Below are 18317 nucleotides of genomic sequence, written 5' to 3' on the forward strand. Positions count from 1 at the left end.
TTCTTAATCTCAGGAAACAAACTGAGGGTTGCTGGAGTGGTGGGGGGTGGGAGGGATGGGGTGGCTAGGTGATAGACATTGGGGAAGGTATGTGCTATGGTGAGCGCTGTGAATTGTGTAAGACTGTTGAATCACAAACCTGTACCTCTGAAACAAACAATACATTATATGTTAAAAAAACAAGAAGAAGACAGTAGGAAGGGAGAAATGAAGGGGGGGAAATCGGAGGGGGAGACAAACCATGAGAGACTATGGACTCTGAGAAACTGAGGGTTCTAGAGGGGAGGGGGGTGGGGGGATGGGTTAGCCTGGTGATGGGTATTAAAGAGGGCACATACTGAATGGAGCACTGGGTGTTATACACAAACAATGAATCATGGAACACTATATCAAAAACTAATGATGTAATATATGGTGATTAACATAACATAATAAAATTTAAAAATTTAAAAATTTAAAAAAAAAAGAAAGAAAGAAAGAAAGACACCAAACTATGGTTTTTCAGACTTGGGAATTTGACAGGCATCTTCCCAAAAACAAACCAAGGAAGTCTGTCATTTCAAGTGAAATGAATGTGTATTTGTTTCTAATGACAGAATTTGAGCTTTCAAGTAAAACAAGAATTTTGGAAAACTTTTATCTATCACTGTAAGGATGACAGATTCCAAATACTTAAGACTTTTCTAAAGAGATCAGGGTTGATATTAACAAATGTGATTTTTTTATATTGTATAATGAAAAGTGTCAACACTTGAAAGAACTGCATAAATCATGGGGCGCCTGGGTGGCTCAGTCGTTAAGCGTCTGCCTTCAGCTCGGGTCATGATCCCAGGGTCCTGGGATCGAGCCCCACATCGGGCTCCCTGCTCCGCGGGAAGCCTACTTCTCCCTCTCCCACTCCCCCTGCTTGTGTTCCCTCTCTCGCTGTCTCTCTCTCTGTCAAATAAATAAATAAAAAATCTTTAAAAAAAAAAAAAGAACTGCATAAATCAGTGAATATTTTCCAAATGATCATTGCATGATATGACAAAATTATTCATTAGAATTGAAGGTGAACTAACAGATTTTAATGTAACAAAAGACAGAAAGTTCATTGGTATAGTTTCAGATTACCCACTGGCAACTAATCTTTAAGAAACTACCACCTGTCACTTTGGTAGAGTTTCAAAGACTATCCACAATGATATAAAAAGGTTATTAAAATAGTCCTAGCTTTTCCAACTACCCATCTATATGAGGTTGGATTTTCTTCGTACATTTCAACCCAAATAACATATCACAACAGACTGAATGCAGAAGCAGGTATTAGAATCCAGCAGTCTTTTATTAAACCAGTAATAATGAGATTTATAAAAATGGAACATATATCACTGTAATGATGACAGATTCCTTATATCTTATAAGGATCCTTATAAGGATGACAATTTCATTATACAGTATTAACAAAAATCAAACTTGTTAATATCAACCCTGATCTCTATACTGGGAATCTATCACTAAATATTTTTTATTTTGAGAAACAGTTATTTTTCATAAAAATATGTTTTGTTTTGTTTTCATAAAAGTATGTTTTGATGTTATGTGTAATGGGGTTTTGTTACTTTTAAATCAACATCTTTTAAATTTCTCAGGTTTTGTATGGAATATGATAAATATCAATTAATATAACCACATAAACTAAGTTCCCTAGGCATCCTCAATAACTCTTTAGAGTTTAGAGTTTAATAGTGTTCTTGATGAATGGATAAAGAGGATGTGGTATATATATACAATGGATTATTACTCAGCAATCAAAAAATGAAATCTTGCCATTTGCAACAATGTGGATAGAACTAGAGGGTATTATGCTAAGCAAAATAAGTCAATCAGGAAAAGACAATTATCCTATGGTTTCACTCATGTGGAATTTAAGAAACAAAACAGAAGAGCACAGAGGAAGGGAGGGAAAATAAAACAAGATGACATCAGAGAGGAAGACAAACCATAAGAGACTCTTAACCATAGGAAACAAACTGAGGGTTGCTGAGGGGTGGGGGGATGGGGTAACAGGGTGAGGGGCATTAAGGAGAGCACTTGATGTAATGAGCACTGCATGTTATATATAACTGATGAATCACTGAACTCCACCTCTGAAACTAATAATACACTATATGCAATTAACTGAATTTAAATTAAAAAATAATAATTCTAAAAAAAGCATTCTCAGATAATAAAATAAAATAAGTGTTCTGAGACGAAAAACTTTGAAAATCACCACGGATTGTATTGTGTCTTCCAAAAAAAATAAATCTTGACTGATGAATCTCAGGGGTTATACTTGTCATAAACAAAATAATCTCATTCTATTTTCAACTTTACTATACATGTATACATTAATATAAAAAGGTTTTAATTAATTTGTACAAGCAGTTATTTTCATTTATAAGTAAATTTCAGACCTCAAAGTTATAACGACCTTTTAGAAGTTGGAATTTTATTTTTTCAAAGAGAGTTGTTTTTTTTAAATTTATTTTAGGATTACATCAGTAAGTCACAACCCACAAGTTGTACTTTTTAGTAAAACCCATTCTTTTTTTAAATGTTTTTTATTTAATGGATAAAATACGTATATAACTTTAAAATTTTTGTTTTTTATTTTTTTAATTTAGCAGAAATTTATTTATCTATTTCTTTTTTTTTTTTTGATGTTACAAATGGAATAGTTGATTTCTGAAGAAATTTTAACCCAACTCTTTAGCCCAAGATGTATCTGAAATATACATTTGCTATAAAAACCATTGGAAATATTATTGCAATATAAGTAATTCTTTTTTTTATTAGTGATTCATTACAACACTTAATATGCCCTTTACAGGACTCAATTTGAGAAATCTCAGCATTTAAAACTGAGAAAGGAGATAAAAGAAAACAGTAAAATCCCACGAAACTATCTCTCCAATATGCTTCTTCTGTAATAAGAATTATATAACAAGTTTCCTCTTTTACTGTAGCTGCTGTGCTGCTCAAAGACAAAAATCATGCTGACTTCTATACCTCGATCTTCCTCCCCAACTCATGTGCTGTGTTTTCCCAGTCCCTCCTTTCTTGTCTTAATATACTTCCTTGATTTTAAGTTACCTCAAGTCCTTTCCAGGGGTGTAAGTAAACTTTTTAAAAAAATTACATACAGAGAGAAAAAAACATGTATTGCTTATAAAATGTAGAAATTTACCTAAATGTACTTTAATGCGTAATATATATTTTGGCAGCCTGAGATCATTGGCAAAAATATATTATTAAAGGGTGCCTGGGTGGCTCAGTCATTAAGCATCTGCCTTCGGCTCAGGTCATGATCCCAGCGTTCTGGAATCGAGCCCTGCATCGGGCTCCCTGCTCCGCGGGAAGCCTGCTTCTCCCTCTCCCACCCGCCCTGCTTGTGTTCCCTCTCTCGCTGTGTCTCTCTCTGTCAAATAAATAAATAAAATCTTTAAAATATATATATATATATATTATTAAAATGATCTAGTTATACACTACATTAAAAAATTACTGAAAACACTTACCCGTCTATGCCTTTCTCTGTCTTTACATTTCTCTCGCACCCAATCAATAGTATGGAAATCATCATATGTACCAACACCTGGAATTGGTTCATCCAAAAGATCCAGTAAGTGTGTAGAACTGTTAATGCTGCCTCCATTAGTCATTGTATAATGAGTTCCTACAAAGCAAAAAAGAACAGTATGTTTTATGAGAGACAATGGTGAACTATGTAACCTTCTTAATAGTTCACTAGCAATTCAAAAAGAAATAGTATTACTTGAAATATAATAAAATAAAGAAGGGAAAACATCAAGAAAAGTTATCCAAAACTTGGTGATAAGGCAAAAGACCATGGCATGTCCTTTCAAACGTATACTACAGTATCAAAAATAAGCCTGCCTAATACTCATCTTTTGCTCTGAGGAAGAGGACTTTGATTTATTATTTTCTATTGATTAGGACATATCTCTATAGGACATAGACTCTAAAAAGTTGGATAACGACTTATAGAAGATGGATAAATTGAAAATTATTGTTTTCATCTGGCAAAAATGTAATTCAATTTCATCTAGCAGAAAAGATAATACTTAGAGTTGTAGTGTTGGGGGTTCTTGTTTTTGCCCTGTAAGAAAATTTTTCACTGATATTTCATCTCACACACCCTCATCTAAGTCATCTTTGTCATCAAGCTAGTTTCCTCACTAGTACTAAATAAATTTTTGACATTTGTTCACTATATACTTATAAGAGACTTAAAAGTACCAGGAAGGACACTGAAAGACAATTCACAAAAAAGACTTAAATTTACAAAGTTCAATCCAACACAAATGACTCTTCAATTTAAAAAGTTCAATCCAACACAAAAAAGAGAAATACGAATCAAACCTACAGTATCATTTTTCTCTATCACACTGGTAAAGATTAAACAGTTGACTAATGCACTGAGTTGGCAATGTTATGGGGAAGGAGGGCTTGCCACAAAATTTATTAGTTTAAGTATAAACTGGTATAACCCCTCTAGGAAGTCAAAGTTACCAAAATTTAAATACACAGATACTCTCTAACCCAGCGAAGTCCACTTTCAAAATTTTTTTTGCAGTTACACTTGCATAAATCCATAAGTTACACATAGTGTGGTAAACATCTTACTGTGCGCTTTATAAGGAAAAAAAAAAAATTAATGCCAAAGTGTTTGTAATCCAAAAGAAGGGTCAGCAAAAGAGCCAGAAGTAAATACGTTAGGCATTGGAGGCCACAGTCACAACACAACTCTGCCATAGTGGCACAAAAGAAATCATAGATAATATATAATGAATGGGTATGGCTGTGTTTCAATAATACTTTATTTACAAAACAGTGAAGAGCAGCATTTGGCCCAACCACTGATCTAAAGTCTATATAGCACAAACCAAACTCAACTGAAGACGCTTACTAGGAATTTTCTACCTACCAGCACTCTTCTAGATAGTATAGGAGATAAAAGGCAACAAAAACATTGTCCCTGACTCAATGTAATATTGAATATTGTACTAATAAACTTGATGTCTATTTACTTCTCCCAGGTAGAACACAGTTCTCTCTTCCCTTCCTATTTGATACATTTGAATATTTGCCTTGGAAAGTATAAACCTTCTAAAAGAAGAATAGTATATTGATCTCAGTGTTTTGGCAGATGTACTCCAGGAATGAATAATTTATCATTCTTGGCTGAGGGTTTAAAAGCCCAATCCCTGCAACAGCCCATGCTGATTTACATAAAACAACCTTGTACTTTTTACACTAGCTCTCTCTTCCTCTACCCTGATTTTACTCTGCAATTTCCACCCGGTAAAAGCTGGCTGAAAGGCCATAAATTTTCTTAAGGAAAAAATTACTGGAGAATAAACATAATGCGTATTTATAATGTCTTGACAAACTTGAAAATCTCTGACTCTGCTTTCCATATGATAATATTAAAATTGGCAATTTTAAAAATGTTTTTGGAGGGAAGGCCTCTATGGCCTTCTGATATGATGACATCACTTCTGGACAAAAATGCATAAAGTCAATCTTAAAAGGAAAAAGAAACACAAATTGAAGGAAATTCTACAAAATAAATGGCTTACATTCTTCAAAAAATGTCAAAGTCATGAAAGACAAAGAATGACTGAGAAACTGTTCTAGATTAAAGAAGACTCAAAAGACATGACAACTAAATGTAACACGTGCTCCTGGATTATTAGAATGTGGACCAGGAAAAAAACTGGGTGTTTTTTTTTTTATATATTAAAGGACAGAGTAAAATAACTAGAAAAATTGTAAACAGTCTGTAGATCAGACAATGGTACATATCAATATCAATTTTTTGTTTTTGAAAACTGTACTATGGCTATATATAAGGGAATGTTCACTCATAAGGAAATACAAACTGAAGTATTTATGTATACACACACATTTATTTATGTATTATATATACACACACACAAAATATATAGAGAATAGCATATAGAACAGTGAAAGAAAGATTAAGAGACAGACTACACAAATGTGGTAAAATGTTAACATTTCAGAAATCTGGGTAAGAGGTATAGAGGATTCTTTTCACTATTTTTCAACACCTCTAAGACTGAAATTAAAAGAAAATGTTTTTTAAAAGTCTGCCATGATATATTTTGAAAACTTCCAACTCCTCCCACCCCATGTTGCCTTTATTTGGGTAGAGTTAAAGAAACATGGACTGCTGATTTTAATTATTACTCTTCTATTCAAAAAATAAAAAGCAAAATTTCTATACTACTTAACATATATCCACATAATACGTCACCAGCCCCATGATAAGAATTGTCAAGCTGTTTGCACCACAAAGATGATAAGCAAATGAAGCATTTATTACTCCCACAGACATAAAGCAGGAAGTACAAAAGTAGACACTCGTTTTAGCAAAAGGTACAGCAACACAATAAACAATATTTACACTAACTATGGGTCTTGTCTTTAATGATTTTCAAAAAGTTACTCTGCAGAAACTACTCTGACATCTAACTGACAAAACTATGCAGCAATTCAAAATATCTGAAAACCAGAAATTAAGGATTCAAACTTTTTAAACCAGAGGACCCTGTGAACCAATGTTTTGTGTTTTGGGGCTTTTAGGTTGTGTCCCTTAAAACTTCTGGGGCCGATACAGGACATGTTAGCATGGGATTTAGCCAGAGCAGTTCATGTCCCCAACAGACTGTTTGTAGGTCAGTCTGTCCCATCACCCCTATTTGCTCCTACGTACAGAGCAATGGTGTTTGAAAAAAGCATATTATAGGGAGAAATACTGATTGATGTTTTTGGTTTTGGAGGAACGCACAGACACACAGAGTCAATTATTTCTAAAAGAAATCTGGATCATTCTTGTGACTCCTACTATCAAACTGGCTTGGAGAGTAACCAAGGAAGATTTTGGTATGAAAGTAAAATAAAAATTTTTGCTGAGGGCGCCTGGGTGGCTCAGTTGGTTGGGCGACTGCCTTCGGCTCAGGTCATGATCCTGGAGTCCCGGGATCGAGTCCCGCATCGGGCTCCCTGCTCGGTGGGGAGCCTGCTTCTGCCTCTGACCCTCCCCCCTCTCACGTGTTCTCTCTCTCTCGTTCTCTCTGTCTCAAATAAATAAATAAAAATCTTTAAAAAAAAAAAAAAAAAATTTTTGCTGAGACAGAAATGATTAGAATATTTCTCTGGCTCCAATATATACAACTAAGTGGAATCCCCAGGAAGAGAAGGGCAGACATTTCAATCTGGCTTTAATTTCTCTTTTATCCTGTTCCTTACTCATTGTAGGGGCTATTACCGAAAACTGAAAGACATTATACTGAATGTGAAATCAATTAACATATTTTTTTAAAGTTTGTACTTGTGGAGTGTCACACTTAGTGGTCTGTCCTCTGCTCTGCCTCCCCTCGTTTTTTAATAGTACAGAAGTGGGAACTGTCCATTTCCAAGACACCTTTGACCCACGGATCTATTTTCTATTTCTCATAGCCTCTGAAGACAACAGTCACCACACTCAAGGCAGGGATTTTGGGCTCAACATTTCAGAGGCCCCCAGGCAGACTACAAACTGTGATAAAAGGTGCAGAGTCTCTCATTTGTACAGATTGCATTCATCAAGTATTTACCAAGAATTCCAGATAAAGTGTTCCAGCCTTCACCTACAGATCATTGAAAATATGGTAGGGGACTCACAGTACCCTCATAACCTACATATTGTTACCAGAATAAAAAGTACAAAAAGATGTCCAAATTGCTGGGGCGCCTGGGTGGCTTAGTTGGGTAAGCATCTGACTTGGGCCCTGGTCATGATCTCAGGGTGCTGGGATCTAGTCCGGTATTGGGCTCCCTGTTCAGCCGGGAGTCTCCTGGTCTCTCTCTTTCTGCCTCTCCCACTGCTTGTGCTCTCTCTCTCTCTCAAATGAATGAATAAAATCTTTTAAAAAAAAGTCCATATTGGGAAAAATATATAATAAAGATGCTTGGGTTAGAAAAAGCACGTACTCAAGTTCACATGAATATCCCTTCAGAGAATGCAAAACTGAAAGTGGTTAAACATTTGATATGAATCAAGCCCCTGAAGTTGCCACAAGGACGTCCAGCAGAGGAGGACATGTCTAATACGTGCCTCAAGAGTACTGGGGAGGGATGCCTGGGTGGCTTAGTCGGTTAAGCGGTTAAGCGTCTGCCTTTGGCTCAGGTCATGATCCCAGGGTCTTATGATCAAGTCCCGCGTGGGCTCCTAGCTCAGCGGGGAGTCTGCTTCTCCCTCTGCCTACCGCTCCCCCGCCTGTGTGCGCTCTCTGTCTGATAAATAAATAAAATCTTTAAAAAAAAAAAAAAAAAGAGTACTAGGGAATTAGTGGTGCGGTGGCATCTAAACCCTATAGATCAGGAAGCAGTTAAGACCTAATGCCAGAGCAATTTCATATTAAAAAACGTAAATCATTTTTTTGAAAGGTAGTGAGAATAAGTTCTCATTAAAATATATTTTAAATACTAAAAAAATAAAGTTTGTAATTGCAAAAGAGCAGTTTAAAGAAGAGTTAAAAAGAATTAATACCTATCCTTCTCAAACTATTCCAAACAATAGAAAAGGAAGAAAAGCTTTCAGTGCTTCCATTCTATGAGGCCTACATTATCCTGACATCAAAGCCAGACCAAAATACTCTAAAACAAGAAAATTATAGACCAATATCCCTGATGACCACAGATGCAAAAAATCCTCAACAAAACATTAGCAAACCAAATTCAAAAATACATCAAAAGCATGATTCACCATGATCAAGTAGACTTTATTCCAGGGACGCAAAGATGAATCAATATCCATAAATCAATGTGATGTACATTAACAAAATGGATAAAAATCATATGATCATCTCAATAGACGCAGAAAAAGCATTTGACAAATTCAACATTTGTTTACGATAAAAACTCAATAAAGTGGGTACAAAGAGAACATACTACAATATACTGAAGACTAAATAGGACAAAACCACAGCTAATATCATACTTAATGGTGAAAAGCTGAAAGCTTTTCCACTAAGATCAGAAACAAGACCACTCTCACCATTTTTATTCAACACAGTACTGGAAGACCTATCAGACAAGAAAAAGAAAAGGCATTCAGATCAGTAAGGAAGATGTAAAACTGTCGTTATCTGCAGGTGACATAATACTATATACAGAAAACCCTAAAAACTCCACCAAGAAACTATTAGAATATATGAATTCAGGGTGCCTGGGTGGCTCAGTTGGCTAAGTGACTGCCTTCGGTTCAGGTCATGATCCTGGAGTCCTGGGATCGAGTCCCGCATCGGGCTCCCTGCTCGGCGGGGAGTCTGCTTCTCCCTCTGACCCTTCCCCCATCATGCTCTCTATCTCATTCTCTCTCTCAAATAAATAAATAAAAATCTTAAAAAAAAAAAAAGAATATATGAATTCAATAAAGTTGCAGGATAAAAAAAATCAATACAGAGTAATCTGTTGCATTTCTATACACTAATAAAAAACTAGCAGAAAAAAATTAAGAAAGCAATCCCATTCACAATTGCATCTAAAAAAACAAAACAAAAACCTAGGAATAAATTTAACCAAGGAAGTAAAAGACCCATATTCTGAAAACCAAAAGACACTGAAGAAAGAAATCGCAGACAACACAAATATATGGAAAGATATACCATGCTCATGGATTGGAAGACTTAATATTGTCAAAATGTCCATACTACCCAAAGCAATCTACAGATTCACAAGCAATCCCTACTATAAATACCAATAGCATTTTTCACAGAAGTAGAAAAAATAATCCTAAAATTTGTATGGAACCACAAAAGACCACAAATAGCCAAAGCAATCTTGAGAAAGCAACAAAGCTGAAAGTATCATAAGCCCAGATTTTAAATTATCCTACAAAGCTATAGTAATTAAAGTAGTAACATACTGGCACAATAAAGATAAGAGATCAATGGAACAGAATAGAGACCCCAAAAACAAACCCACATTTATATGCTCAAATAATCTACAACAAAGGAGACAAGAATACACAATGGGGAAAGGACAGTCTCCCAACAAATGATGATGGGGATACTGGAAAGCTACATGCAAAACAATGAAACTGGACCACTTTCATACACCATAAACAAAAATAAACTCAAAATGGATTAAGGATCTAAATGTGAGACTAGAAACCATAAAACCCCTAAAACAACAAAAAAGAAACAAAACAAAACAAAAAAACCCCTACAGAGTAAACTTAGACATCAGCCTTAGCAATATTTTTTGAGATCTGCCTCCACAAGCAAAAGAAACCAAAGCAAAAGTAAACAACTGGGACTACAACAAACTGAAAAGCTTTTGCACCATGAAGAAAACCATCAACAAAATGAAAAGGCAACCCACTGAATGGGAGAAGATATTTGCAAATGATGTATCTCATAAGTTGTTAATATCCAAGTTATATAAAGAACTCAACACACACACACACACACACACACACACAAATCCAATTAAAACATGAGCAGAGGACCTAAATCAACATTTTTCCAAAGAAGACATCCAGATGGCAAACAGACACATGAAAGGAAAGTCAACATCACTCATCATCAGGGAAACACAAATCAAAACCACAATGAGGTACCACCTCATATCAGAATGACTATTACCAAAGAGACAAAATACAACAAGTTGGTGAGGATGTGGAAAAAAGAGAACCTTATGCACTGCTGGAATGCAACTGGTGCAGCCACTATGGAAAACAGTATGAAGGATCCTCGAAACTTAAAAACAGAGAAACTGTATGACCCAATAATTTCACTTCTGGGTATTTACCTAAAGAAAATGAAAACACTAATCAGAAAAAAATAAATGCACTCTTATGTTTATTGCAGCATTATGTATGATGAATGGATAAAGAAATTTTAGTATCTATACATAATGGAATAGTAATTTGCAACAACATGGATGGACCTAGAAGGTATTATACTAACTGAAATAAGTCAGGGAAGGAAGGAAGGAGGGAGGGAGGGAGGTAAGGAAGGAAGGAAGCAGGGGAGGGAGGGAAGAAGAAAGAGAGAGAGAAAGAAAGAGAGAGGGAGAGAGAAAGAAAAAGAAAGAGGAAGGAAGGAAGGAAAGAAGGAAGGAAAGAAAAGACAAGACAGAAAAGAAAAAGAAATAACATATGATTTCACTTATATGTAGAATCTAAATCCCAAAGCAAACAAGAAACAGAAACAGACTCCTAAATATACAGAACTGGTCACCGCCAGAGGAGAAGGGGGTGGAGAATGGATAAAATAGTGAAAGGGATTAAGAGGAACAAACCACCAGTAATAAAATAAGTAAGTCACGGGGATGGAAAGTACCGCATAGGGAATATAGTCAATACTAGTATAATAACAACAAATAAAATATTGCACCAGGATGAGTATAACTTTCCATTTATGTGCTTTCCTTATGATCTTTTATTGCATATTGTCTTTTAACTGTCTACTTGAAAACTTACAAAGAAATTCTACCAAAGAATTAATATATGAAAGGAGTTCATACTCATGAAATTTATACAAAAATAAATTTATCAATATTGGAATATTGGAAAAATTAATTAATAAAATCTGTTATTACAAAAGGACTGCTAAATAAAATTCAAGAATCAGCTATTTAAAAAAAATTTCAAACTTCTACTTCAGTATGTATGACATTTCATATATTTCTTTTATAGTTTGTTCTGCCAAACATGGAAATCTGAGTAGTATGAAGAAGGAGAAAAGGAAAAATTTTCTATCCTACTCTAACCTAGGTAGGGAACATTCATTTCTGACAGGATCACAGAAGTGCCTACATATCCCACATTAGGAGTAATTTTAAAGGTATAATGTATCCTAACAATAACAATGATTTTAAAATATTCCTAATGTATCATTTCTTTGTGTATAGTTCACTGCAACCCAGATTTGTATAAAGTTTAACTTACATATATTAAAATGAGATAAATACAAATAAATTATTTATGTGTTAATAAAATGTTTATAAGCAACAGTACAAGTTATCCAGCTTCACCTCTCAACTTGTCTTATGCATGAATGAAGCATGTATCTTGTAGGTAATGCCACAAGCACAAATTAAAATACATACATACATGAATATGTACATAAAGTAGATCTCTCTCTTTCCTAAAATAATACTTCAAGGGTTGATTAATTAGAAAATTATAATATGGCTTTCCTAAAGCTGATATCTGGAAAGGAAATCTACAAGACAAAGAGATTTATGGGATGAAATAAAGGTGGTCAGGCCACACTTCCCTGAGCTTCCCTTTCTTTGTCCTCAGTAAATGCACTCTATTAACACAAAATGACATTATTTAGCCCTGCCATCCCATTTCTCAAGGCACATACAGCTTGCATTTACTTATCTGTGAAGACAGCAGTGGAGGTGCACCAGAATGCCTTTAGAAAATACTGATCAAGGTTCCTTACCCAACACTATTTCCTTGTCCTCTCCACACATTCTCCTACCAATTCAGTGAGGCATTTATTGCCACAGGAAAAGAAATACAAAGCACAGCACAGAAAACAAGAGTCATTATTGTTGCTTCTGAGTTTCAAATTTAGGCTTTTAAATTAATTTGAAAAGGCAAAATTTTAAAAGCCAGTATCTTTGAGTTGTAAGTGATAGGTTTCTAGGTTTCAGAAGGCTTTAAGTAAAAAAGCTTTGAGTTTCTGCAGTAAGACATGGACTGAAAAAAGAACAGATGAAGAACCAATCCTCACATGACTACATAAGGTTTGCTGGGGAGGCAAGGAGAGGGAATTAAGTAAAACAAAAGTTATAATGGTTAAACTGGCAACCGGCTTCAGTCTTTAACATTTTCCTATAACGAAAAAATATAGATGAGATCATACTAGCCACACTTATTTACAAGCTCTTCATTACTGAGCCTACTTTCTAAAAACTATCTCATATTATTAAGTGCATATGCACATCATTTTCAGTGTACTTCAGATTAACTGCTGTGACATACTGTAATTTAAACTTCCAGGTTAGTTTGCATTACAAACAGTACATGCAATAAACATATGTGAGCCTAACTAATTACCCTCTTCCCCAATTTTTAAATTTTTAACTTTTTTCTTGTTCTTAATATTTTTCCTCAAACACGTGCCCAGATATTGAATATCAATAACCAGGTATATCTCCAAACATAAAATAACCACATTAACAAGGAGCTGTCCTCAGATTAGGATCTTTCTTTGTATAATGGTCCCTTATTGTTTCTACCCACCTAAAAACCTCTTCCCTTTCTTTCTGTAACAGAATCCAATTATTTTTAGGAAACTTCTATCCCTTATTGCATGTAGTCTTTGTGAGAGCATCAATCAAGGTGTCCTCCCCTCCCCAGCTAAGAAAAAGGCAAAGGATCCAAGTTAGACTGATAAAACTCTCTCCTGGAAATGTAAATCTGGAGCACTGTGATACAAAGACACTGGGGGTCTATTAATTTCAATGACTTCACTTCAAAAGGATATAGGATAGTTGCTGCTACTTGGATTGTAAGAAAGTATAATCTGAAAGCAGTAGTTTCCAAAGTTAAGAAAAAAATGAAAAACTTTTCTGGAGGTCGGACTACCAGATGCCAGTGATTACCCTTCTACTACACAATGGTTTGGGGGCGGGGTGGGGGGAGAGACTGGAAAAAAGACGGCCTTCTTTTCAGAGTGACCTAGTAGAGGAATTCCATTACCTTAATGCACTTGGAGATCAGAAAGGCCTAAAGTCAAATTCCAGCTCTGCCACCTATTAGCTATAGAACTAGATCCTGCGCAAGCTAGTTACTAACCTCTTCGAGGTGCCTGGGTTTTTTCACCCACTTTTAGAGTATGATGTGTAAACTGGAGATAAATCATGTAAAATATCTAATAATAAATCTGATAAATAGGAAATCAACAAACACGAGTTATTGCTTCTGCTCAAATATTCTGGTATTTAAAACTTCACCAGGCTGCATTACATTATTCATATGGCATTACTCTTAACCCAAAGAATGACAAAATGACAAATTGGCGGGGGGGGGGGAATGTCTTACAAATTTGAACAACGAGCTCTTCTACAATTGTATATTAAGCTAAAATCCTGTAGATTTTTCAATAGATAATTTAATCCACTATGCCCACCTGGTATGGACACAGAAACACATTTCTAAAATCTATGGTCAATAACCAATCTTTCTATGAAATGAACATTTTGTAATTCAAATATCACCAACAATATTTCAATAGTTCAAGTATCACCAACATTAAAACCGCTCAGTAAGCAAGAAAAATTATCGAATTGAGCTATTAACTGAGTTGCAGTTTTCTTGCAAAAATAAATTTATCTTTTTTTTTTTTAAGATTTTATTTATTTGTCAGAGAGAGAGAGAGCGCGCACAAGCGGGGGAGTGGCAGGCAGAGGGAGAATCAGGCTCCCTGATGAGCAGGGAGCCTGATGTGGGACTCGATCCCAGGACCCCAGGATCATGACCTGAGCAGACGCTTAACTGATTGAGTCACCCAGGCACCCAAAAAGCTTAATTTTTTAAAGCAAGTTACAGAATTTTAATTTATTTGAAATAAAGACAGAGAGCACAAGCAGAGCGGGGGCAGGGCGGGGCGGGCAGAGGTAGAAGGAGAAGCAGACTTTCCACTGAGCAGGGAGGCCGACATAGGGCTGGATCCCAGGGTCCTGGGATCGAGTCCCACATCGGGCTCTCTGCTCCTTGGGAGCCTGCTTCTCCCTCTGCCTCTGTCTCTCATGAATAAATAAATAAAAATCTTTAAAAAAAAAAAAAATGGAATCATACAATATGTAGTTTTTTGTATTTGAGTTCTTTTATTTAGCATAATGTTTTCAAGGTTCATCCATGTTGCAGCACATATTAGTACTTCATTACTTGTTATGAGTGCATATTACATTTATGGATATTCTGCATTTTATTTATCCATTCACCCACTGATGGACATTTAGATTGTTTCCTCCTTTTGGCTATTATGAAAAATGCTTCTATAAACAGTTAAGTAAAAAATTCATATATACCTATGTAAACAAAAATTCATTTACCAATATCTGTAATCTAAACAAAAAAGAGTTGGTCTTTTCAACAAATGATGCTGGGACAACTGGCTATCCACATGCAAAAGAATAAAGCTGGACGTGTACTTCACACTAACAAAAATTAACTCAAAATGGATCACAGATCTAAATGTAAGGGCTAACTAAAACTATAAAACTCTTAAAAGAAAACAGAGGAGTAAATGCTTATGACCTTGGGTTAGGCAGTGGTTTTGCAAATAGAACACCAAAGCACAAGTGACAAAAGAAATAAGAGATAAACTAGACTACATCAGAGTTTTAAAAAATCTTTCACACCTAGAAGCCAGACACTATTATCTATCTGGTATCTAATAACAATAAAACAATATCTACATTGTTCTTGGCACTTGGCCCACCAGATATTGTTCTTGGCACTTTACATATATTAGCTCATTTAATCCTCACAACAACCCCATGAAATAAGTATTACTCCATTTCATAAATTAGAAAAACAAAACACAGAGAGTTAAGGTCATACATCTACAAAGTAATTAACAGGGATTCAAATTCAAGCAGTGTGATTCCAAAGGCATTTCTTACCACTATTGAATACTGACTAAAAAATAATCTCATGGTTAGTTTGCCTGCATATGTATACTATAAGATATGTGGACACTCTTCTCCCCTAGTAAGTTAAGAACTCTTAGGTAGTGCCTTTTCCCAAAACACTTGTGCACATGCACTTAGCTTTCAAACAATTAATGCAATCCTACCCTTCACCATTATTATCGCTCTTTGCCTTTGGTTCCAGACCACTTGTCCTATATTAATTAAAATGCTATATTGAAAAACTCTTGGGCACTGCTTTGCTACCAGCACTCACATCCCTATGTTTTAGCAGGGGTCTATGACAATAACACATCCCATTCTCATCATCAGGTTGTTCCAGATTCATTTGGGGCCCTAAGAAGCCTACCTTTACCCCAGGGAGAGCTAACTGCCCCTCCAGGTATATACTTAGAAACTGTTTTTCAAACTTTTGTGACTGTGGCCCATAGCAAGAAACATTTCTCACTGACATAGTGAGAAAAGTATACAGATATGTACCCAAGTAAAACCAAAGCTTAGTATACTTACTTTTTGGCAAATATAGTCATACTTTACTATTTTCTTTCTCTTTTTTTGATACTAGTCACAACCCAGTTGATTTCAAGACCAACATGTTAAAATCTGCAATTTGACAAACACTGAACTAAAATACAGACATTAACAAAATTATCTGCTTTTCCACAAAAAACATTTATATTCCCACCCACTAACCCTCAATATATATTTGCTAAAGTGAACTGGAAAAAAAAAAAAAAAGTACCTGTTACTCCTTAAACTAAGCTTATTAGTAAATTTCAGTTACTCATGTTCAGCAGCCTGTCTTTTCTCCAAGGGAGTAGCCAAATAGTAGGCTGGGATGAAAAAGTAGGTATACATTTATTTACTTAAGACTAGAACTTATTATGTCTAGACTCCATCTCAAAAGATGTGGGAGCTGTGATCCTTGGCATTTAAAGTCACAACGCAAACTACTGTCCTATCACACACACGCAAGCACACACACACATACACACAACATATACACTTTTTTTAAATTATGAAGGAAGACAGGCAGAAATCCAAAATTCTACATATTCTGACTACCCACTTTCTTCTGTATATTAAGAACAGGAAGTCTAGTCCCAGTTGTGTTTTGGTTTTTTTTTTCCCTTCCCTCTGTGACCTTACTGATAAGAAATGGTCATCCTGGTGAGGGAGGAGAAAGTAAATGTAAGTTGATAATGGAAGTTCCAGAATGTTAGCAGACTCCCAAATGAAAGATTAAAAAGGTATGGCAAGCGCAGTGCTAAGTTCTTAGTAGGTGGTCAATTAAATGTCCACTGGCGAAATGAATAAAGTATATGCTCTTGAAATTTGTCCTGCCATCCACAGTCATATTTAACTAGGATTTAAACTGTAAAGACTTGGAAATTAAAACCAAATCCCAAAGAAGTTGACCAAAGATACACAACCAGTCAGTAGCAATGCGGAGTCCATTACTCAATTCACTGTTTTCTTCTCTGCTCCATTGCCATCCCAAAATAAAAAGCCTACATCCTTAGGTAGAGATGATAAAGTGGGTATTAAGACACCTGTATAATTGGAAACAAATTTCATGTTCATTTATCATCTCTGAATGTAAGATAATTTGTATATTACATGAATAAAAGACAAAATTTGCTTTCTTAAGTGGCAAGAGGAATAAATGACAGAAACAAAATCTTTTTGATTTAATTAAGGTTGTAATGGACTCCAAAAAATTACAAATTAAACATGTGTTTATTTAAAAACAAAACCAAAACTTTAAAATATAATTTAAGCCACCAGTCTCCTGTGGCTTTGTGTAGGCACAAAGCAGAGACCTCAATGCCAGGAAAATAGCCAAAATTACAAACCTACTCAACATGGCAGGAGATGTGCTCACATTTTGAAATCCTGATACACAAAGCATTTCTGACTTAACAACAAGCCGTGAGGTATAAAAAAAAAATCATAGTAAAGTGTTGGTTATTTTTAGAAAATAGAGCTAGATAGTAATGTAATATGAACCAGATTTTATTGAAGGTTTTAAATTCAGATACTACGAGCAAAATAAATTTAAACACAGGCTTTGTTTTTATACTATTGTTTTAGAATACAAAGAGTTTCTGACATCAAATAAAGAATATTTGTTCTTTTAATTTACAGACACTTAGATGAATAAATCTGTAAGAAGAGATTTAATTTTCTAGTTGGCTAAAAGAGGTAATGGAAATAAAATAAGGACCTGGACCCTAAACTCATTTTACAAAGAGCCTACAGAGAATGGGGAGACCTGGGTGAATCAGTTGGTTAAGCATCTGCCTTTGGCTCAGGTCATGATCCCAGGGTCCTGGGATGGAGCCCACATCAGGCTTCCTGCTCAGTGGAAAGTCTGCCTCTCCCTCTCCCTCTGCCGGCCGCTCCCTCTGCTTGTTCTCTCTCTCTCTGGCAAACAAACAAACAAATAAATAAATAAAAACTTAAAAAGTCAGTTGTAAGACATCCAGAGAAACATAAAAAAAAAAAAAAAAAAAAGAGCCTACAGAATGACACTTCAGCAGTAAAATATCACCTATCACCTGGATTTCCAAATAATGTGCCCA

General features: G+C 35.2%; 1 protein-coding gene and 1 pseudogene across 1 annotated transcript in view; one reads left to right on the forward strand and one right to left on the reverse strand.

Annotated features, from left to right (window-relative positions):
• The window catches only part of CLCN3 (chloride voltage-gated channel 3), a 92344-nt gene that overhangs the window by 32771 nt on the left and 41256 nt on the right, over positions 1-18317 (reverse strand). The window contains 1 exon segment of the mRNA XM_021699008.2: positions 3543-3700. Within this exon segment, the coding sequence (XP_021554683.1) occupies positions 3543-3700 (158 nt within the window).
• On the forward strand, positions 4350-8452 carry LOC110588381 (annotated as a pseudogene).

The sequence above is a fragment of the Neomonachus schauinslandi genome, chromosome 2 (assembly GCF_002201575.2).
Source record: "Neomonachus schauinslandi chromosome 2, ASM220157v2, whole genome shotgun sequence".
NCBI lineage: Eukaryota > Metazoa > Chordata > Mammalia > Carnivora > Phocidae > Neomonachus > Neomonachus schauinslandi.